Source organism: Carassius gibelio, chromosome A6 (assembly GCF_023724105.1).
Source record: "Carassius gibelio isolate Cgi1373 ecotype wild population from Czech Republic chromosome A6, carGib1.2-hapl.c, whole genome shotgun sequence".
Classification (NCBI taxonomy): Eukaryota; Metazoa; Chordata; class Actinopteri; order Cypriniformes; family Cyprinidae; genus Carassius; species Carassius gibelio.
Window position 1 is genome coordinate 2,179,116 of NC_068376.1, and position 24,667 is coordinate 2,203,782.

Genomic DNA, 24,667 nt, shown 5'->3' on the forward strand with positions numbered 1-24,667 from the left:
TGTCATCCCTCAATGCTAGTTGTGAAGAAGGAGATCCCAATGTGATGGCCAGCCTGGATGTCAGCTCTCTCATAAAGATCTGAGGAGACCTGTTAGTCTGCAAGTTTTACCAATCCCAATGTATTCTTCTATATGTTGCCTACAATTTTTTTTTTTTTAATGCAAGTGTCTATGAGTTCAATTCCCCACATAAACAGGGTTTAATAGCAGTGTTTGGAGACAGCTGCAGCTACAACAGGTGATGAGCCATTTTCAGCTGCTTCAACCACTCGGTGTCTTGAGTCAAACTTTATTATTCATGTGCCAGATCCTGGGAGGAGAATGTGCAAAAACTGTACTTTAAGGGATACAACAGAGTCACTCAAAGAGTACAACTCACTCTCCAAGGGACATCTTGGTTATTTTATCTAATAAAAAGGTTCATAGTAGTACCTTAAGGGTTTATTTTATCACTCTGATATGTGTCTTTTAGAGGACGATAAGGTGTCTTTTTAAGGATATACTACCCCAGTGGCAAGCTGTTGTAAGTTTTTTGCAAAAAAAAATTCTGTGTGGAAAACATTGCTTAAACACAACTTCAACTGTACAAATGCATTCAAAGATTAATACTTCCTGGTTCAATAGTAATTGGGTCATAACTCATGACTAATTATTTGAAATTCACTGGTGCATTGACGATCACAAATACATAGGATTTCATGTTTTTCCAACTCTACCAAATGGTTCTAGAATGATCTCGGGGCTCAGAGGAGAGCGTCAGTCACACTAGAGACACTATTACTAAAATTAAAACAGACAGAAAGGTTTTGGGGGAAGGAGACATGTGTATTTTAAGTCAAAGCATTAAGGACATATGTGTGAGACTGTTAAAGAGGAAGCATTAGTGAAAAAGATACCAGTTTAATTGATCAAGGTTAGTTGAGGCTTATTCAGCATTAAGGTTTTTATATTCGATGCGGTTTTCTCAGAAGTTTGGGGTTGATTGTATTGGAGCCCTACTGATGTATAGTAGGGGTAAACATACATTAACAAAAATGGCAGGTCATGCCTGTCCAGGAGTGCCACTGAGATGAATGGGAATGCTTATGGATTGCTTTCTCAGGTATTATGGACATCCTTAGACATCACAATATCATAATATTGTACCTTCATTTCTCTCCAAGAGATGGCAGTGTGCAAACTCAAAATTTCTACAGAACATCTTCCACCTTACCTCATTATAACACTATAAAAACCAACACGACTCTTTCTTGAGCTGAACATAATACAACATGATTTAGTGAACCGAATTTGTTGACATTGTAACAGCCAAGTCATTTATCTACATACAAAATATTTTATTACCAAAAGTACAAGATTAAAAATGACAAGCTTTAATACATTCCGAAAACATTAGTTCTCAAAATCAAGACTAAATTACATTTATTATATTAATGTGAGTTCAATGAATGCTGGGTAACTATGACAGTATTACAGTATTGCTTTTTTCACAGTTCTGCAGCTTGTGATACGAAACATACTCTGCTTGATCAATTAGCTACTCTCAATAAAATGTCCTGTCCCACCAATTTTTCATATACTTTGTGTATTTCAGTGCAGGTCCATTGTATTGGAGTGTGAGGAATTACAAACAAAGGGAAATGTATCCACAATGGATATCAGCCTCCTAAATGCAAAGAAAAGGGTGTGACTATATGGCAGACACTGGTGTCCATTTTCATTAAGTTAAGTTCGATAAGTTAAATTCAAATGTGCATTTTACCTGCTCTCACGACAACACATGTGTTTTTGCAATCTTCTTCTGTGTCAAAGCGGTTACGGTTCCCATCACAGCCTCCGTACCAGAACTGCGCACAGGCGTTGGCCTGCCGGTCGTAGTACCAGCGGATGTTATAGTCCCGACAAGGGCCCTGATCCAGGAGCAGCTCACAACGGGGGTCCAGAGATACAACCTCTGAACACAGATTTAAAAAAATTATTTATATATTTCAGATCTTGTCTAGTGAACTACATTGTCTAGTAACCACAAGTTACTTTTGTTATTTATGTGAATTTTAAACTAGGTTTTTGTTGTTGTTGTTGTTCATCAGACATTTCAAGAAATCAAAAGACTGCAGTTTGGTGACCTGATGATCTGAAATGCATGTCATGTCTCAAATCCTGTACATGCATATGCAGCAGACTTTGCACTTTTAAATAAGTAAAAAGATGCAAGTAAATGTCATAAAATGAACAAAATGCTTTATTTGTAAACCGTTGTAGTAATTTTCTAGTAATGTTTCCCAAAAAAATGAATGAGTATCTATGATATCAGGGATTTGAAGAATGTACACTACCAAGCAAAAAATGTTCAATTGTAAGATTTTTTTTTTTTTTTTTTTGAATTCTCTTATGCTCACTAAGGCTGCATTTATTTGATTGAAGATACAGTAAACAAAGTTATACTATATATGCATATTTTAAATTGTAATTTATTCCTGTGATCAAAGCTGAGCTTTCAGGATCATTACTCAGAAATCATTCTAATACGCTGATGAAAAAAGTTGTGCTGCCTGCTGTTTCTTGCAGAAACTGTGATACTTTTTTCAAGTTAAAAAAATAAATTGTTATATATATATATATATATATATATATATATATATATATATATATATATATATATATATATATATATACATATATATTACGGAGCCCCGCACATTACATGCAAGAAAAAATTAATAAATTGTGCGCACAATTTACTAATTCATTCCCTCAATGTACTGAAACGTGCACGCAATTACTATTGCGTTCCCTCGATTTGCTAAATTGTGAGCACGATTTAGCAAATAGAGGGAATAAATTAGTAAATCGTGCGCACAATTTATAAATCGAGTGAACGAAATAGTAAACTGAGGGAATGCAATAGTAAATAACTTTATGTGAAAAAAACTTTTGAAACAATATTTAAGTCATTACTGTCACTTTAATTTATTTAATGCATCTATTGCTTAATACAAGCATTCACTTCTTTAATTAACTAACTAATTAAGAGAAATCCTACTGATGCCTGACTTTCAAACAGTAGTGTATTTAGTCATGTATTAGTGAATGTGTTATGTTTTTACCTTTAGGCAATGGTGGTCGTGGTGCTGGTTTATACCGCACTGAGGTTGACGTGTTCACAGTTGTGGATGACGATGTAGTCCCTGATGAAGGTCTGCTTTGTGTGGATGACCCAGTGTCTGTTGGAGTATCTCCTCTACTGCTGCTCTGCTCTGAAGTGTTTGTGTCTGGCGTCTCAGGTACACGCTCATCCACCTGAGAGAACATTAGAAACTCTAAAAACACTCAAAACAAAATCAAAGTTGAGTGCAAGTAAAAATTCTCTTCATTATCTTAATTACCATACCAAGGCCACCAAGAAAGCAGGTGGTCACTGTTGAGACCATCAGTGAACTAACCTCGGTAATGTCTGGAGCAGCTGTTGGAGCAAACGTGTCTCCTCTCCCGCTCTCATGAGTGACAGTGTTCATCCCCGAGTGTGTTCTCGTGTTCTCTCTGTGGCTGTTATGTATGTTGGTGCCATAATTGTCCCTGCCATTACCATTGATGCGGTTGCCATTAATCCCATATCCGTTTTCAAAACCATTAATGCGACTGAAGATAGGTGCTCCATTCTCATCCTCACAGAGCTTATTGACTAGTTTGGACTCCAGAGCTGTTGATTCAATTAAAAAGAGAGAAAAGTAATATTAGATATTTAAATCTATACAAAAGTAAACAGCTGATTAATTCCAGATAAAGCCAATCATTTGGATTTATTGAAATAAATAAATAAATAACTAAAGTATATATATATATATATATATATATATATATATATATATATATATATATATATATATATATATATATATATATATATATATATATATAATAAGCTATTATTATAAATGAGCAATTACTTATTTATATTAATTTTTATTATATTTTATTAAATATATTATCATTTTAGCATACCATACACCATACAATGTGTGTGTATGTGTATAAAACCTATACATTTAAATTGTGATAATGAATCATAATTTTGTAAATGTAACTAAAAACTTGAATTATTAAAATACTTTAGATGTTAAATTAAGTTTGTGTAAAATTTACTGTTTAGCAGTGCAATCAAATAGTGAGTCAAGATAAAAAGGGATATAAAAAAAATCCCAAAACAAAACAAAAAAACTTGTAGATGCCATAAATACATTATTTTGTGAGAAAAAGCATCTTGCACACACAAAGGTTATTCTCATACCTCCATATGTATGTAAACATAAGTACTTTCATCTAGGAGGAGTATGTGAATTGGCGTTCAGCCTCAGGTTTGCTGTATTGGTTACCTGGCAAGGTGTTGAAGTGGTCTATGTAGAACATGTGCTCACTGTCAGGGTCCGACGCAATGAGATTGAGCTCCTGGAGAAACTCTTCTTGTGTTGGATCACTAATGTTAACAATCCCCAGAGCGTACATCTCAATGTTAGCTGCATGCGCCTCCCTGACAGCGATTTCCAGCTTCACAGGCTCCCGTTTATCAGTTTGTCCGTCTGTGATGACAATGGCAACCTTCCTGACCCCTGTCCTTGCGCTGTAAAATGCTCCCTGAGTTGCTTTGCGTATGGCAGAGCCAGTGTACGTGCCCTCGCCGATGTAGTGAACACTGCGTATCGCTTGTTTGACATCTTGTTTGGTCATGTAGCGAGCGAGGTTGAACTCAAGCTGGACCTCTAAGCTGTACAAAACGAGACCGACTCGGGTGGCGTTACGCCCCACGGTGAGTCTGTCGACTAACGCAGCCACAAAGTCCTTGATGATCTCAAAATTTTCAGGCCCGACACTTTCAGAGCTGTCAATCACAAACACCAGCTCCATGGGACGCTCCTTACACTTGACTCCACAACCTGATAGACAACACGGGACATTTCATGAACTTTACACACTACCATTCGAAAGTCTGGGGTGAGTAAAATGTTTTTAAAATAATTAATGCTTTTATTTACGATGCGTCAAAATTGATTAAAAGTGACTATATCAATTTATAATGTTTAAGATTTCTATTCCAAATCAGTGCTGTTCTTTTGAACTTTCTATTTTTTTTTTATATTTAAAAAATGCATCACAGTTTCAACAAAAATATTGAAATTTTCCTTAATCATGTGACACTGAAGACTGGAGTAATGATGCTGAAAATTCAGCTTTGCATCACAAATAAATTGTATTTTTTTAAATGTTTTACAATAGAAAACTCTTATTTTAAACTGAAAATTGTTTCACGATATTACTGTTTTTCCTGTATTTTTGATCGAGTGCAGTCTTGGTGTGCAGAAGAAACTTACAGACCCCAAACATTTGAACAGTAAATTGTTCAAATGTGAGATGTACATACCACAAATCTCCCTTATCATCCTGATTATCTCGTCCCTCTAAAAAAAAACAAAAAAAACACATAACGTGAATTGCTTGAAATGCACATGATTTTAATGATGTAGTATGATGTGAAAGATTTAAAAGACACACCGTAAGTCCAGATTCTCCTTTGATTCCTGGTCTACCCTGAAAAAAGTGAGTTAGTGAGTTATAATACATATAAATATACAAAAAAATGGAAATGACATCACTGAGATGTTTTACAAACATAAGTTGCTTTAAACCTAGTTTGCTTTAAATAATGGTGAGAAGCTCTTATTAATGTCTTTTATTCTTAAATGTTTCATTTTTACTAAATCTTTTTAAACACTTGATGTTTCATGCATTTTATTGTGTTGTGTATTTCATTGCATGCTTTTTAACCAAATTAATGAATTGCACCAATGAACACATTTTAACAAATTACCTTGCTGTCTACCATTTAGGCTGTATCCTATATGAAATATAAACTCATATACATTATGACTGATTTGAAATGCTTCACACATGCAGCAACGCTGTCAATGCTGAGGTTCATTTACTCACTGTTTGTCCAGGAATGCCATGATCTCCCATATCACCTTTAACCCCCTTCATCCCCCTCTCACCCTGAGCTCCACGATCCCCCTGAAAAACACACATGAGCTTCATATTAAACTGTATGAATATTTAATCACGACACAGATTATACAACAAAACCTGAGACCTTTGACCCGGGCATTCCTTCTCCAGGAGTTCCTCTTGGCCCGCTCACACCCTGTGACCCCTGATCACCCTGCAATAGTGTAGAAGATATGCTGTTTGGTTTGAAAACACATATATATGTGTTCAATTCTTTATTATTTTTATGCCAGTGTCGCCACCTTTGGACCCTGTAGGCCTTGTCCTGGTGGCCCAGTAGGTCCAGGAGGTCCTGGTCTTCCCATGTTGCCCTGGTTTGATCAGAGATATTCAATATTAACACATTTCAAGGGGAAAACACATTCAGATTCATTGGTGCTGAGACAAAAGCAGCCCCGAAACATCTGGAATGACGTTTAGGTTACTGGATTACATTAGCCGGATTTGCTGGACATATGTAGAAGATTTTGAGCACGTGTGTGTGTGTGTGTCTTGTGGTGAATGTATGATCATCACAGAGACAGTACTATGATAAATGTGGTGTTAAGATGATGTGGTAATTGAGGAATGGCATGTATTCTCTGGCAAGTTCATTCAGGGAGACAGAACGGGATCACATATGAGAAAAATACTACACAGATAATATCAAGAGATAACATATTAGATGGCATTTATATATATATAAAAATTCAAAACACATTTTAACCTACAAGTTTCAAATCACTATTACTAGTTGGGGGAACAATTAGCAACATTTGTTTGCAGATGCCACCTTATTATTATTTTTTTTGTACTATAAAAATGTATAATATACTGTATACTCTACCATTCAAATGTTTGGGGTTGGTAAGCTGTTTTGCTTTTTGAAAGAAGTCTCATCTGCTCATAAAGGCTAAATTTATTTGATCAAAAATACACTTAAAACTGTAATAATGTGAAATATCATTACAATTTGAATTAACGCTTTTATATTTTGTAAAATTGTATTTATTTCTATGTTGCGCAGCTGTATTTTCATCATCATTACTCCAGTCTTCAGTGTCACATGATCTTCAGAAATCATCTTAATATTTTGTGGAAACTGTAATGATTTTTTTTCTTCTTCTCTGATTAATAGAAAGTTTATTTGAAATAAAAATCTTCCGTAACATTATAAATGTCTTCAATGACCCATTTGAATTTACTGTGGCTTTGCGGAATAAAAAATAAAATAAAAAAAAACGTTAAAATGGTAATGTAAATGTTATTTTAACATAATATTTTAAATTTAATATTTTAAATACTTTTTGGGGCAACTGTGAAGACTTTTGATTTGATATGTTCATCAACACACATATTTCCTTTTGTATTATGGTAAAGAGTTCTTGTTAATACTCAGTCTAATTATTTACTTTAATTGCACCCCACCATATCATTTTTACTTTTATTATTCTCATTTTAAAATCTTGTGGCACAATGGGAGAGGATCTAATGCAAGAATGTACTAAATCAAAGCTAAGAGGAGCTGAAAGAGATTGACATGGGCTTAATCAAGAGATAGTATCTGTCTGTGTTTGATGACGTACAGGAGGTCCTTGTAGTCCTTCGCCTGGGGGTCCAGGTGGGCCTGGTAAACCTCTGAAGCCAATATCACCCTGAGACACAGTCATGATGAAATACTTGTGTTTACACCCCATTCGATCATAATATTGAAATACAGGTGATCTGCTTTAGGGTGACACATAAGAACAGTCCTACCTTTGGTCCAGGTATCCCTATGCCCTCTGAACCAGGATCTCCTGGAAGCCCAGGAAGACCAGGAGGCCCCTGCAAACAAACAGCACACAGCTACAACAAAATATGACTTCATGATGAATTGTGAGAACTTCCCTACAGAACGATCTCATAATCATGAATGGATTTTAATAAGAGCCTGTGGAGGTTTTTAACACACTGATGGACCAGGATAGCCGTCCCCTTTTGGTCCACTTAGACCAGGAAGACCTGGGTCACCACGATCACCCTGAGAAACAAAGCATGAGCAAGACAGGTTAATAACATGGGTTTTTTTACAGTCTTAACAGTAATTAAGAATTAAATGAACCTTTGGCCCAGGAAGACCATATCCCGTTTCTCCTACTGGACCAGAAGGACCTGGAAGGCCGACATCACCCTGTAATGAGACATCACAATGCGCATTTGAAAGGTTTTTTGCAGATATTGTGAGGTTCAAAAGTCCGAAAGTGACTTGTGAAAACTAGCTTTTCTTTATTTTATATAACAAATACCAAAACTTGGTTTATTTCCATATTGCAATAGAAAAGCTTTTACTTTTGGTCCTGTTATAGCACGCCCTGGTAGTCCAGGTAATCCCAGGCGCCCAGGGGTGCCAGGCTCTCCCTACGAAGACATTAATAAAGAACAGAAGGACATTTTATATGAAATGTTATTTAATGTCTATGTAGCAAAAGACAGAATATTCCAGACTCATCAATGAGAACTAGGCACTCACCTTTGACCCTGAGGGTCCAGCTATTCCTGGTGGCCCTGCTAACCCACGGATTCCCCGCTGACCCTGATCACCCTAAACAACATCAAAACAAAACGCTACATCAATAAGCATCAAGTTGGTGTTCACAGTTAAAGACCCCACTGAAGTTAGAAGATTGACATGTATGGAAATATCATCCTCAAAACTTAAACTTTCGTTTAATGGGTCTTTAAGATGATTTTACAAAGTTAAACATGCAGGAAAATGTGAGTAAAGAGATACTTTTTCACCCTGGATGCCCACTCCTGCTGCTCCTTCATGGCCCCTTAACCCAGGGGTTCCTAGTTCTCCCTGAAATACACACAGAAGATGAATGTGTGTAGACTTTCTGAGCAGATGATGCTAACTAAAATAATTTAAGAGATTAAAGAGGGCCTGGTACCTTCTGTCCTGGAGCGCCATCCTCTCCTGGTAAACCTGGTAATCCTGATAACCCCGGAGCACCAGGTTCTCCCTTCGCAGAATAAATCAAGTATTAATCATTTATATTCTGGATAAAAGCAGTGCTAGTTTTACATGGTTTCTAGCTGGTCAAAGCTTGACATTTATAATCATTGTCTAGTAAAAGGTGGTCCAATCTGGTAAAGATAGATGTTCAGCTGGGTTAACAGCTGATGTGTCTAATTTTCAACCTAGTAGACCATCTTGCTCAAGATGGTTAGAGTTGGTAGACTTGGTGTCTTCAGTGGGATGCTTAACCATTTTAACCAGAAAAATATTGTGACAGATCCAAAAGACATTAATATTTCTTTTCATTCTTTTTACTCTAACCTCTATACTTCTTCTGCTGTTGGTGACCCTGACTCTTTTGCATCTTTTCTGTCCAACCATGATTTACCTAGGCTGTCAGATTCGGACTCTGATTACCTGGCTGAACCGATTACCCTTCAAGAGCTGGAGTCAGCAATTCGATCTATGAACAAGGGGAAATCCCCAGGTTTAGATGGTATTCCTGTCGAATTGTATATTACTTTTTGGTCAGATTTAGGTCCCCTCATGTTAGATATGATACATTTTTCAGTTACTTTAAAAATTATTTTATTATTGTTTATTTTACTTTATGTATTTATTTATAATTTTTCTTCTCTACTCTTTAGTCTAGCAGGGGGTGGGATGGGTTGGGATGGGTTTTACATTTGCTCAGTTGCTTTTTGTCTTCTGCTGTTGTTCACAAAAGAAAATTCAATAAACAGTTGTTAACAAAAAAAAAAAAAAAGAGTAAAGTGAAGATGACTTACTTTAGCTCCTGGTTCTCCTGCTCCTCTCTCTCCTGGTGCACCGATCTCACCTGGTAAACCTTGATCACCCTTCAAGAGTACATTTTTTAAACATACAGATGATTTCATAACTTATCAGATAAAGTTTATTCAACCCTTTTAGTATTTGAATTTGTGACAGTGTTTATAGCATGATGGAAAACTCTTGCCTTTGGTCCAGGGTAGCCCTCACCCACTGGGCCTCTGCTTCCTGGGGGTCCTCGCGGTCCTTCTATACCCTAAAACAAGCATATCCAACAATGCATAGATGTACAGTTCATTTTTATGTCATTCTCAGATCACAAGCTTGTCAGCACCTTCTCTCCGTGGATTCCTGCTCCAGGAAGCCCCACTGGTCCTTGAAGACCGGGAGGACCAATATCACCCTTAAGACAATAAACAAAAATATATTATTGTAATTGCACACCTCGGAGTCAAGCATAAGCCAATCTGTCAGTTCACATACAATCTAGTTATTAAAATAATTTGGAGTAGATGCAACACTTATATTCATATATGCCTGTATGCCATATATGCTGATTGCACTGCATGCTGTGACATGACCTTTAAAAAATCCACAGAGAAGGGTTTAATAATGCAAATGATACAAATAGTTTCACCACAAAATTCTCAGAACTAAGAACACTTCTAATGAATTTTTAGAAGCTTTTGAAGTAAACTAAACATCTAGTATAGAGCAGCTTTAGGGTGCAATCGACCTATGAGCTAAAAAAAAAAAAGTGATTAAACTTTCACTTCAAAATCTAATTTTATTCAATTGATCTGAATGTTTTACCCTGTCTCCTTTAATGCCAAGACCTACTGGTCCCCTGGGTCCTTTCAGCCCCTCCAGACCCCTCTCTCCCTGTAAAAGACAAAAGTTTAAACCATCAAATGTATACATGCACTGCCATCCTGTGTGTATATACATAACATTTAGTTTAGCCATGATGCTAAACTAAAAAATGGTTGTTGGAGATGGAAGTTGCTTTGGATAAAAGTCAAAGGCTCTCTGATATAAACTGCACACACAAGACACAACTTGCATAAAAACATATTAAACCTCTTCATAACTTTGATTTGACTGCATTCTGAAACTGTGTGCAATGACGTGTTTACCTTTGGTCCTGGTAAACCCTCTCCCGGTGGACCCTTCTCTCCTGGCAAACCCTGCGGCCCCTGTGGCCCCTTCAGAGTAAACATAATTGTAAAAGTCAATACAATGATATCTTTGTGTTCAGTGTCAATTATAACCTCTATTGAGAATGATCACTCGGATATCTTTACCGGTAGGCCCGGCTCGCCGAGCCCAGGAGACCCAGGAGGACCCATTCGGCCTTGGAACCCCACATCACCCTACATTGAGAAAACACATGTTATTATCACAGACATGAGTTCACTGGGTGCCTGACCTCATGAGTTGTATATAAAAGCCAACCTTTGGTCCAGGAAGCCCAAAGCCAGTCTCGCCCTGTATTCCTGGTGGTCCGGGAAAGCCTCTCTCACCCTGAAGAAGCAGAACCATCCAGAACAATATTGAAGTGCAATCTGTGAACTCAATGCTCTTTCTCTGCCTTATAGAAAAGACCACATTAGACAGGCATTAATGGTCCAGAACTCATTTTCTGGTATTGCTGGTAAAGGTATTTAAAAACAACTTTAAGACTTAATAACATTAATACCAAACGACTATACAAAACAAACCGATACAGTCTTAAAACAAATCTTAAACTCATTTAACTGCAAAACAGGGTAACTACAACTGTTTAAAACACTCACATATGTTCTGAAATAATAATAATAATAATGCATTTTATTTCATGGCGCCTTTCAGAACACCCAAGGTCACCTTACAAGCAATATACAGGTCACTGCATAAGACAAAACAAACAAGAAACAAACAGCATATACATATAAAGTGGATTTAAGTCTCAATAAAATTTTTCATAAAAAAGCCTGTATAAAAAGATATGTCTTAAGACGCTTTGTAAAAGTCAACAAGCAATCGCTATTGCGAACATCGAGGGGAAGGGAGTTCCATAGGCGGGGGGCAACATGACTAAAAGATCTGGCACCCATAATAGTAAGTCGAATCCGAGGTACCACAAGAGAAATTGAAGATGAAGATCTAAGTGCACGTGAAGGAGTATAAACCTGGAGAAGTTGAGTAAGGTATTGTGGTGCAAGATTATGAAGTGCCTTATAAGTGAGAAGCAAGATTTTGAATTCAACTCTATATTTTACTGGAAGCCAGTGCAATTGCTGGAGAACCGGAGAAATGTGATCAGTATAAGGTGTTCTAGAGAGAACACGAGCTGCAGAATTCTGAACCAGTTGAAGTTTATGTAGCAGTTTGAAGGGAATACCTGTGAGAAGAGCATTGCAGTAGTCTATACGTGAGGTGACTAGTGCGTGAATGAGAACTGCAGTATTATTATTTGAAAGAAATGGACGTAGACGATTAATATTGCGCAAATGGAAGTATGCAATCCGTGTGATATTATTAATCTGAGCTTTAAAAGATAGTGTGCTATCCATGATGACACCCAAACTTTTAACCTGAGAGGAAGGACAGATTGCAGTATTATCAATGTGTAAAGAGAAACAATTAGATTTAGACACAACAGATTTAGTGCCAACAAGCAGAGCCTCAGTTTTATTGCCATTTAATTTCAAGAAGTTCGCTGAAAGCCAGTCTTTAATTTCAGCTAAACAGCTTGACAAAGATGGCGGAGGAAAAGAACCGGTAGGTTTGGCAGACAGGTAAAGTTGGGTGTCATCCGCATAACAGTGAAAATTAATACCATATTTCCTTAAAATATTACCAAGAGGGAGCATATATATAATGAAGAGAAGCGGGCCCAAAACAGAACCTTGGGGAACACCAGTGGTGACTGTAGATATTCTTGAACTAAAACCTTTTAGTTGAATACGCTGACTGTGTCCAGATAGATATGAACTAAACCAAGACAGAGCAGTGCCAGTAATACCAATGGAGACTAATCTGTCAAGAAGTACGTTATGTGAGACAGTATCAAAGGCAGCGCTCAAGTCAAGGAGGACAAGTATAGTTAAAAGCCCAGAGTCAGCTGCCAACAGTAGATCATTGGTTATTCTGACAAGAGCAGTCTCAGTGCTGTGGTGGGGACGAAAACCAGATTGGAATTGTTCATACAAGTTATTATTGGACAGATGTTCATGAATTTGAATTGCAATACACATTTCAACTACCTTAGAGATGAATGGTAAATTTGAAATTGGACGAAAATTTTCAAAATCAAATGGATCACCCCCTGGTTTCTTAAGTATGGGTGTAATAATAGCAGATTTAAGAGATGGAGATACAAAACCAGAACCAAGTGAAGCATGAACGATTTTAGTTATGAACGGCAAAAGGGCTGGTAAACAAGCTTTAACTAAAGGAGTTGGTAGAGGGTCTAATTGACAAGTCGAAGATTTAGATTTACCTATCAGACCCACTATCTCTGAAGTAGTTGGTAGTGTAAAGTTAGAGAAGACAGAGTTGGGAGGTGTGTGAGTGATAGACTGACAGGAGTCATTGTGAAGAGTACCAGTAAGTAATTGCCGATGTACATTTTCAACCTTAGATGTAAAAAAAGTCAAAAAGCGATCACATAAGTCAGTGGAATACATATCAGATGGCAAAGAATCAGGTGGTTTCAGAATATTGTTTACCACCGAGAAAAGTGACCTAGAGTTCCCATTGCTAACTCCAATTACATTGGAGTAGTTATCGGATTTAGCTGTAGTCAGTGCATTTTTATAATTTTGAATATGTTCAGCATACATGTTTTTATGAACGGTAAGGCCAGACCTGACGTACAGCCGCTCTAACCTACGGCCTTTAGTTTTAAGTTCACGCAGTTCAGGTGTAAACCAAGGAGCTGAATGCACAAATGAAACCCTTCGCGTTTTCACGGGTGCGAATTCATCTAAAAGCATGTTCAGTCCATCATTGTAATATTTTACCAGTTCATCAACAGTAGTGAAATCAGATTTACTGGAAAAGATGGCAAGTTCATCAGCAAGAGTAGGCAAATCAATGTTCTTAATATTCCGAAATGTAATCGGGCGACACAGGTTTACCTTAAAAATGGCCAGTTTGGCACAGAATGAGACCAGAAAGTGATCTGATATGGATAAATCAGAAACAGTACAATAAAAAGGTGTTATACCAGAACAGCAAACAAGATCAAGAGTATGCCCCTTAGTATGGGTGGGCAGTGTGTTAAATTGTTGTATACCAAAGCAATCCAAACATGATAAAAATTCGCTTGTAAATACATTACTGACATTATCTGTATGAATGTTAAAATCACCCAGAAGGATAACATTTGAAGATATGGAACATAGATAAGTCAAGAGTTCAGATAATTCAGTTAAAAAGGCATTATTGCTCTTGGGGGGGCGGTAGATAGTTATGAGAATGGTTGGAATCGCACCATTGATTTTTATGGCAATTGACTCAAAAAATGGTTTTATGTACTAATAAATCAATGCACAAGGAATTACAAGTTGACTGATTTTGGATTTTGCTGATATGATAATCAGAAAAAGGCAATAAAAATATTATTGTGCCATTACTAGTAAAATCTTGGTATTAAATGTGTAAAATAATGTTATCTGATCCGTTCACACAGAATGCATTTTTCAATTCCATTGTGCTACTTTTCCATTGTTTTTCTATGCACACACATGCTAGACAGATGTATTTGACTGTTGCACTCATGTTCAATGTCTTTTGCAATATATCATGCATTACATGCCATTCTAAATATGAAGTGTTCAAGTAAAAAAAGGAGGGTGAAGAGTGGATCACATTTACATCTAAAACATGATTAATCTACATGGAACTGATCCCAAAACTCAAACTGCAGCAAAAAACTGTTTACATCATCTGGATTCAGTCAGATTCACTGAATATAAAGTCTATGTTTATATGTGCACCAAAATAAACACGTGCTGCTTTAAACAAAAGACTTAATGCTTGAATATTAGCAGGATCTGTTCAATTGAAATATCACAAGAAGCATTATGTTATAAAAAATCATTTCATTATGTAGGCACAAGTCTTTATGCATTCTTTCATTTGGCAGATGAAATCGGGGGTCTTTAAAGAAACATACTATTTTCAGACATACTAAAGTAAAGACTGCAATTACTGTGTTCAGACACATTAGACAGAACACCTTCACCTGTCAAAGACAGAGATACTGATTTGTGGTGCGACACATGCATGCAAGTCCAGACATTAATCTGTTGCTCAGATGGCAGCCATCGGCATGTGAAAAAAGCAAACATTCCAGAAAAATAATTAAGTTTTAAGTTCCTTAGTAGCACACAGATGGATATCAGCACTAACACAAGTTAAAAACTAAATACTAAATTAAAAATAACCAATAAAAGCCTGATACAGGGGTTTTAAGTCTATATAAATATTTCTATCATACATGAACATGGAAGAACATTTATGGTTTTAGGTTGTTCCAAACATTCCCTACACATATAAATTAAACCTTTGACATCCACTAGACATTTTAATTTCACAAAAGCTTTTTCATGATTATTAAAGAGTTTTAAAATGTTCCAAACACTAAGAAAAAGAGGTTCTTAAAGGTTATTTGTCGGAACCCCAAATAATTATTACATGGCTTTTACTCTGAAAACCCTCTTTTGGAGCCTTTATTTTGAAGAGTGTAATTTTCCACATGCTCTCTGAAAAGAAAAAAGGACACTGCTGAATTGAACCCACTTTTTTGCCCGGTGGGCCCTCAGGTCCCACGTCTCCATTGGGTCCAGGCAAACCCTGCAGAGGAACACAACAGAGTGAATACGGTAAAATACTATTGAATAAGAGAAAAAAAAGCTTGTTTTGCATTTTCACAAATGAAGTTTAAAGACATACCTGCAGCCCTCGGCTTCCTCTGATACCAGTGGGACCCTCTGGACCCTTAAAAGAATCAGATTTAGACAGTTAAACATACAGCATGTTATTGTGCATGAACTACATTGTAGATGTGTAGTGTCACTCACTCTGTCTCCTTTGACTCCTGGTGTCCCACACTCCCCTCGCTCACCCTAAAAATATTGCTTTTTAATGGTCAGTGCCCCTTTGTACATATACACACAATACAATTTAAAGGCATGTCTAGTTATTTTTTGGACTTAATATAGTATATATTTTACACTTTATACAAAATATACATTACTTTGACAGTTTTATGTATGTCTGTATACATATATATAATACAAGTCGAAATACCAAAATTATAAATTATAATTTAAATGTCTATAAATAATTTTAAAAACCACTGTCACATCAAACAGCAAAACATAAGCAAACAAAAATATTTAATGCACTATTAAGGGCTACAAATAAGACATTCATAACGTGCATATATTTGCATATATGCATTTGGCATTTGCTTTTATTCAAATTGACTTTTATTGCATTTCAAGCAATATATATATATATATATATATATATATATATTTATTAGTTCATGCATTTCTTGAAAATCTAACCCATGGGACTCTACTTATTTTCTAATAACAGCCGATTTCTGATAACTTGCATTATGTGAGCTGATGCATCATCTTACCTTTTCTCCTTTGTATCCAGGTTTGCCCTAATGATCAACACAGAACACGTGGTGAGAAAAAGCCATTACACAAGCAGATAATTTCAATATAGAGTGACTTTAGGCCTTGTTCTGGACTTGCTCACCTCTGTCCCGTCTCGTCCAGGAGGACCGCTGAATCCGCTCTCTCCCTGCAGGAAGTGTCTCAAATTTTAGAGGGTAACATAAATAAATAATAACAAACATGAGCATTAATTTAAAATATCTTTGACCTTTTGTCCTCTAGGTCCTGGACTTCCGTCTTCTCCAGGACGACCCTTTTTACCCTGTGGTTTTTAGAGAACGAGTGTTAACTAAAAAATAGCAGTTTTGTTTAAAATTTTTATCAAATCTGAATTATCTGATTCTTACGGAGACCCGCACATGAAATGCAAGAAAAAATAAATAAATTGTGCGCACAATTTACTAATTCCTTCCCTCAATGTAATAAAACATGCACACAATTACTATTACGTTCCCTCGATTTGCTAAATCGTGCACACAATTTAGCAAATCGAGGGAATGAATTAGTAAATCATGCGCACAATTTATAAATCGAGTGAACAAAATAGTAAATCGAGGGAATGCAATAGTAATCGTGTGCACGTTTTAGTACATTGAGGGAACGAATTAGTAAATCGTGCAAATCGTTTAAACACTGTGAGGGGCTAGGAAGCATTTTAAGAATGTTTGACACTTACAGCGGGTCCACTGGGTCCTCGCTCTCCTTTCTCACAAGGGCATTTTGGGGAAAGTGGACACTGTTGGACACACACACATTGTCTTAGTCACAACAAATAATGTCACTCTTAAGTGTCCTAAATTGTTTCTGTCAGAAAAACTCTTACCGCTTCATTAGCCAGCTCACTCTAGAAGGAAACAAAAGCAAAAAAAAGGTAAATTTACATGAAAAATGTACAAGAATTATAAAAGATTTACAAGAATTTCATGACCACAATCACATTTGTGGCATGTTCTGGTATCAAACATCTGATATATGCTGTCATAAGTTACTAACTCTTACATTTTCTAAATGAACCTTAAACATGTAATACTAGACACTGTAAGTTGTCAAGGCATGTTCCCAAATATTTTAAGCCCAGTTAAACCTCAGAGCTACAGAATAAAGCTGAACTAACGGATCACATTTTAATATCTGATATTCTGAAGAGTCACAGAATCCTAAAGATGTCCACAAATGAAAATTCAGAATTAAACAACCCCAAAGAAGGACATATTTCTCTTTTAATTTGCATTAAATAATAACTCTCACTCCTAACACAGCCTATAGGTGTATAAATGTCCAAACCAACATTTAGAAAAACTGAAAAGTCCCATATTTCTTTTCTTCATGATACACAAAGGGCCACTGGAAGTAAGTCTGAATATCCATATACATGTGTACCACATGCAAGGCTGATTTTTTTTATTCAATGCTTCTCATGTCAGGATTAGTGTGCGCATCTGCATAACAGGTGCATGTGTGTATGAATGAGTAAAACAGAAAAAGAGAAAGAGTGACACATAGCAAGATCCCTAGGATGAAAGATAATGTTTAAAGACAGTGACGATAGACAGATGCCGTAATCTGGGAATCACAGGCACTCATAAGAACAAAGGAAATTTAATTGCAGCACATTAAGTAATTTTATCTTGAGAGCACACAGTTAATGACACATCGGAAAGATGCATGTCTTATTTAACTTAAAACGTGTGCGATGAGCAATATCCCGCTTAGTTTGATCGAGCAGATGATTAACAGATGCAAACACTATGCATGAGACATTGAGCAGAGAACACGACAATGCTGCATGCTATTTGTATGCTCCTGGCCTGTGATTAAAGCTCTTGATTGTGCTTTTCTTGTCTCATTGACAAGCACCTGCATCAACAGTCGTTCCAGAGCAGCTAGCGTGCAGAAGGCTGGGTGAGATATTCATCCTGCATGCAGGTTCATGCTGCTCGTAGTACCCTAAAGCTCTGACCCGGCACAAAGTCAATGGGAAACAGATGTTCCTTTTGCAAATACTGCAACCCGCTAACTGATACTCTGCTCTAATTCCAGTAGGAAAAATCCATACCAACTAAAGGTAGTCAAACTGGTCAAGCAGACCCACCAAATCTATTTACATTTAATAACTGAGAAAAATTACTGTAATATATTGCTCCAAAAAACATCTCTTTAAACATATTTGACTACATCATATGCACAGCTGAAAAGCTTGATGGAATAATCAAAATATATGTACTAGTATACAAAAAAAAAAAAAAAAAAAAAGAGTATGGAGTATTTTTACTCTCAGAATTTGGATCTACCCACCACAAAAAAAAAGTTATCAAACTGCTCAAGCAGCTCAGCAAGGTCTACAGCAGTTTAGCCAAAGTCGTCTACTAGCTCTAACAGTGTGATCAAGATCTACCAGGTCTTCCTTGGCTCCATCAACTGGTAGTCTATTTGTCTAAAACCACCTAAACATCCTTTTCTTCCAGTGGTTCCAGCTAATTACCAGATTGGACCATCTAAAATCCTGCAAAACCAGACCATTTATCACCTTCAATGTAGTGTTATCTGGATATTCCAGCGGGAAACAGGAACAGGAACAATTCACTGGAAGTCTGCGAATGTGTATCCACCCACAATACAGTAGATGCTTCCTCACATGTTTCTACCTTAAGTATATGTCTTCTGTTGAAAAGACCAAAGAAACACACATTCCAGCTTACAGAGGTGCAACAGTTAACCAGCTCAACCATCACCAAACCAGCTTAGTCAACGTAGTCTACCAGCCCTGACTAGAATGGTCAAGACCTACCAGGGGCCGGATTCATGAAACCCTCTTAAGAATGAATAGGCATTCTCTTTTAATTCTAATTTAAGAACAGAGAATATTTTGCATTCCAAAAATACTTCTAAGTTATGTTTTTTTTATCTTCTACAGAATGTCTATTATTTTTTCTTATCATTGAAGACTTAAAAATAATTCCAATTCTTGAATAGAATGTTCTTAAAAATCATTGTAAATAACTTCAAACTTCTTTAAGTTCTTTCAAGTTCTGTCCAGACTAAAAGAACATTTAAACAACTGTCATTTAACCCAACAACCTGTTTGATGATTGGTCAACCTGGACCAGCAAATCAATTTACACTGATCCTTTCATCGGGGTATTTGGGTGGAATATTTTTTTTTTTTGTAATTTTTTTACAGACATGCTTTGTATAACCTTTATAAGGTAACTATGGGTGGGAATGGGTTCAGGAAATTACATGAGCCAGACTTGAACTTGCATTACTTGCCTATAAGTGCCATGATCCAAAATACCATCAACACTATCCTCTAGTAGACAACTTCTTAAATCACCTTTAGGGGTTTTAATTTGAGATAAGGTGTGTTTGAGTGAGCATTTACTCATTTTGCCATTAATGCCCTGTCGAAGGAATTCATAATCAAATTTTTCCATGTCCTCAGGACAGATACAGAGATAAGACAGCTCATTTTCCATAGCTTCAAGAAGAATGTTCTCAGTAGCACATACCCCGACACACACATGCCCCTCTTAATCTGAGATCCCTCAAGAGATATAAATCCTTCATTTGGGCCTTCACAAGCATCCGACCTTCAGAATTTCTACTCTTCAAAGTTGGTCCCTCAGCACCAAAAGTTTGATTTCACAGCTCTCGTCTTAACACTGCCAACTTAAACTGCTTTGTTTGGATAATCCTTAGGGTAGTTTTATTGCTCAGATGTTGCTCTTGCATGACATTTTTTTTTATTTTCAGATGTTTCTTCAAACATTTTTCAGGAGAAATAAAAAATAGGAACAAATGAGGCAACAGCTCATATTCAGTACATGTGAAAAGCTATAAAATGAATGTGTTCACAGTTCATTGGGTCTTTGAAGAATTTAAATAGAATTTGAGTTTATACTGAAAGACTTCCAACAGCACTGTAAACCTAAGTAGATTGTAGAAGCTGTTGGCACCAAATAACTCTGCGGTCAATTTAAAGCTGGAATACACTACACAACTTCTGCACAGATATTTGCCCCGATCTTCATTCTTGAAAAGTTGATACTTATTTTGGGCAGTCGGAATTGACAGATTTCACAGAAAATAGGTTATAAAATATATTTTTATCTTCTGTAGTTTAGTTTATGATGCCCAGTTTTTAGCTGTAATCAGTTACAATGTTAGCCAATGTGTGATGCTTAGTCTTTAAAGTCTGTTTTAAAAATTGTGTGGTGCATTTCAGCCTTTAGGCTCACAATGGTTGTGGGGAACTCTTAAAGGGATAGTACTCAAAAATGAAAATTCCGTCATCATTTACTAGCTCTCATGTCTTTCCAAATCTGAAAAACTTTCATTCATCTTCAGAACATAAATAAGCGAGATTCTGAGAGATGTTTGTCCCTCCATTGACAGTATACACAACTATCACTTCAAAGCCTTCATAAAGAAATCGAAAAAACTAATTCACATGTACTCAGTGGTTTCATCTAAATTTTCTGAAGTGACAAAGTCATAGTTGCGTAGACATCTCACAGATACACATTCATTAAAATAATCAAATACCTTAATTTGTGTTTCCGAAGACGAACTAAAATCTTACAGGTTTGATGGTGAGTAAATTACAGAATTTTCATTTTTGGGTGAACTATCCCTTTAATGAGACACCTTAGATTACTGGGGTCTAGCAGGACAAAATCTCCTTTTTCTCTCCATTTGTTATGTCTATCAAAAACAGTTGACACAAGATTTTTATTTCCTAAGGGAAAGCACTACTCACAATCTCTTTGAGGATCTTGTCCACCACGCCCTTGTCCTGTAGGTTGTGTACGTAGCGGGCAGCTGGAGGACTGGCCAGAATCCGCAGCTGTTCCACATTGGCAGCGTTTGTGAAACCTACTGTGAAGAATTTGATCCCTTGGTTCTTGGCATCAGCTAAAGCAGAGAAGATATCTGGATTCTTTGGATGCGACTCGCCGTCGTACATCAGGATGGCCACCTTCACGCGGTCAGGGCCAGACTCCTCCAGATAGATGCGTGTGAGGTTGGTGATGGCGTAGGTGGTGTAGGTACCGTGCCCTATGTAAGCCATGGGCCCGATGTGGTCCTGGAAGGTGGCGACGCCCCTCCAATCTTTGAAAGACTGTTCGGTGATCACATGACTGCTGTACTGAAGGAGGGCAGTTCTAAAGTTCAAGCCTTGGCCGGTTTGGAGTCGGATGTTCTGGATCCGGTTAACGAGATCAGTGACAAAACGTTTCTCTTGGGGATGGCTGTCTTTGGCACTTTCTGAACTGTCCACCAAAAATGCCAGTTCCAAATAACAGTCCGCATCTGAAAGAAAAATGACAAAACATACTAAACATTCATTTTGTTATTTGGACACAACACATCAGATTTTGACACCAGTAACATTTTCAAACAACTTTGTTTCTTGTGTGTATTGTGACCAAATATTGACATCAAACTTGACTCCTGGAGTCATGCAGATTTGAGTTTTATGGTGTTTCATGGTGTTTTTGTCTTTTTTTTCCAATCAATCAATCAATCAAAAAATCAATCACAACATACCAATGTTATTATTGTAATTATTCTAACGTATATTCTTACAGCCAGTGGACTAACCAACATTGCATTTTTGTAACTAAATGTAACTAAATTAAAACTACATCCTAATAAAAACTACACTATATAGGCACATGAGATAAATTATAAAAACATAAAATTACTGAAATTAAAATAAAAACTGAAAATCTTTTGATAAATGGTTAGGTAATATATAAATAACGTATAGTGCCAAAAATTTCTTTGAAGGTAAACGCAAATGGGAACCAGCTGAAATGACCCCAGTCTCCAGTAAATCACATTTATGATGAAGAAGAAACATGTCAAAGAGGAAATTTGCCCCAGGACAGTGAGCAGGGTTTAGATCAAATTCAGAAGCCCTAGAGAGCAGAGCAGACCGTAAGGCGGCAAACTTCACATATGAACTTTTCTTGCTCCTGAGAAGTATTTATATCAGTTTCATTTGTTAATTTAATTTCTTAATCAACCACACCTTGCCGATGTCTGACAGATGCATAAATGAAATCTGTTGTGATTATCTCACACCACATGCATCAAAAACTTTCCTAAACTGGTGCTTAGTTCAAACCAAATGGTCTTTTGAATTAAAGGCAAATACAGTATTTTCCAAGCCACCTGCTCACTTCCTGCTGTCTGTTGTGTTGTACAGCAAGAAATACTTACTATTGTTTTTCGGGATGACATTAGAGGTGATTGGTTTATTTTTGTTTCTTCCATTTCTCTTCTCTTTTACATCATCATCATAATCATCATCATCAAGATCGTCCAGCTGAGCCAAAAGAGCCTGCACTCCCAACAGCAAAACCAGCCAGCTTACACACAGCCGTATCATCACTACAGTAGAAGAGAGACAAACAGATGCCAACACTGTATTAAGAACATATTCTCAAATGCATTACATACATTAAATCATCAAGTGTGCAATCCTACATACTCAAAACATTAACATAATTTCATATTTCAAAAGTGTAATAGCAAAAAAAGTTTTCACATGAGTCTCATTATTGTATTTTCAGTCATTTATCTGAGCTGTTCTAATATAATATGCAAATGCAAGTAAAATGTGCACTTACTGTGTGAAGCAGCTCTAATTTCAGTACAGTACCGGTATTAAACAACCAAGAATCAGCAGATGAATAATGAAGATGAGCAGCTCATTATGGAGTTCACAACGTCTTCTTTGCCTGAGATTCACCTGCAATAAAAAGATGCCATACAGAATGACTGAGAATCACTGGATATGTGTGAAGACTGCTTGGGTTTGCTGTAAAAGACAAGAAATGTTTGCATCGGTTCCATTCATGTGAATCATCTGCTGCCATCCAGAGGAACAATGATATCCAGAGCTCCTCCTGTGAACCCACCCATTTTTACATTTGTTGCATACTTTATAAGACACATGGCTGTGCATGAATGTAACAAAGAATGTAATCATTTTCAAAACAAGTGCAGTTATAATATTTTCATTTTGAAACAATATATTGCAATTTATAACAGATTTAACATTTGAATGCACCTGTAAATCTGTTAAGCATTATTTTATTTTTGTTTATGTTATAAAAGTTATAAAATTGTTTTCAAAAATGCATTGAACAAAAAAAGGAAAAGTTCATCCAAAAGTTTTAATTTGCTGAAAATTAACTGCATATTTGGAGAAATTTTGCATTATATCACTTGCCCATTAACAGATCCTCTGCTGTGAATGGGTGCCGTCAGAATGAAAGTCCAAACAGAATGAGAATGAGATTCCAAGGATTTATTTTTTTTTACTTTAAACCAGTACATCAAGCTAAAATACAAATTATTTATCAATAATATTTCTTTTTCCAGGGAAAAAGTAATTTAGTCTGAATCAGGAGAGGAATATGCACAGATCAAGCACTGTTTACAAGCCAAAACAGTCCAGAACAGTTCGAAACAAATATGTGGGTGGATTTTTACATGTGAAACAACAGGGGACTTTTTCACTGGAGCATGCATTATTATGGAATATGGACTTGAATTTTGTCCAAAAGTGAAGGTTTAAAGATAAAATGTCTTTCTGATGGATTTGTTTCTTACAAAGGCAGCTTTTTGCTTCACAAGATTTTTGTGATGTTTTTATCAGCTGTTTGGACTCTTATTCTGACATCTACATCTTGTGGCCTGATGGTGTGTAAATTTTCTCTATAATACTTCAATCTGATAGCCATTCTTTTTCTAATTGTCAAGAATCTTGTGAATGACCATTTACAACACAACTGTGTGTGCCTTTTCACTTGCTTTCACCCATGTGAAAGTACCAGCTTTTAGCTGCCATGTAGAAGTAGGGCAGACAGTTTCAGTAAATATTGTGGAATAAGGTACTGCTGAAGGTTATGAGAAGCATAACAATCATCGTTTCACTCACCAGGAATAACTCATCTCTTGTATGTGTGTGTTTCATTCCCTTTCCATGATTCCCATGAAATGGGACTTAACACTTCATCTCCAGCGTGAATCGTTAACATCCTGACATGTTGTGATTTACAGCTACATGCCATGTACTGGATGTCAGCATGCTGTGCGGAAACACCTCACCACTGTACACTAATGAACCGAAGCTGAAACATCA

General features: G+C 36.5%; 1 protein-coding gene across 1 annotated transcript; it reads right to left on the reverse strand.

Annotated features, from left to right (window-relative positions):
- Positions 1 to 1,316: 1,316 nt before the first annotated feature.
- On the reverse strand, positions 1,317 to 23,372 carry LOC128015242 (collagen alpha-1(XXVIII) chain). Its single transcript, XM_052598920.1, has 36 exons — positions 23,148 to 23,372; positions 22,738 to 22,908; positions 21,269 to 21,822; positions 17,333 to 17,353; positions 17,186 to 17,245; positions 16,718 to 16,771; positions 16,592 to 16,636; positions 16,467 to 16,493; positions 15,898 to 15,942; positions 15,770 to 15,814; positions 15,617 to 15,670; positions 11,282 to 11,350; positions 11,131 to 11,199; positions 10,963 to 11,031; positions 10,640 to 10,708; positions 10,161 to 10,229; positions 10,014 to 10,082; positions 9,826 to 9,894; positions 8,970 to 9,041; positions 8,810 to 8,878; positions 8,549 to 8,620; positions 8,368 to 8,436; positions 8,141 to 8,209; positions 7,991 to 8,059; positions 7,795 to 7,863; positions 7,623 to 7,691; positions 6,300 to 6,368; positions 6,143 to 6,211; positions 5,983 to 6,063; positions 5,548 to 5,583; positions 5,417 to 5,453; positions 4,374 to 4,931; positions 3,444 to 3,700; positions 3,108 to 3,300; positions 1,763 to 1,954; positions 1,317 to 1,666 (listed from the first exon to the last, which is right to left on the reverse strand). Coding segments are annotated over exons 1-36 (3,618 nt in total). The 5' UTR covers positions 23,149 to 23,372; the 3' UTR covers positions 1,317 to 1,658.
- Positions 23,373 to 24,667: the final 1,295 nt, after the last annotated feature.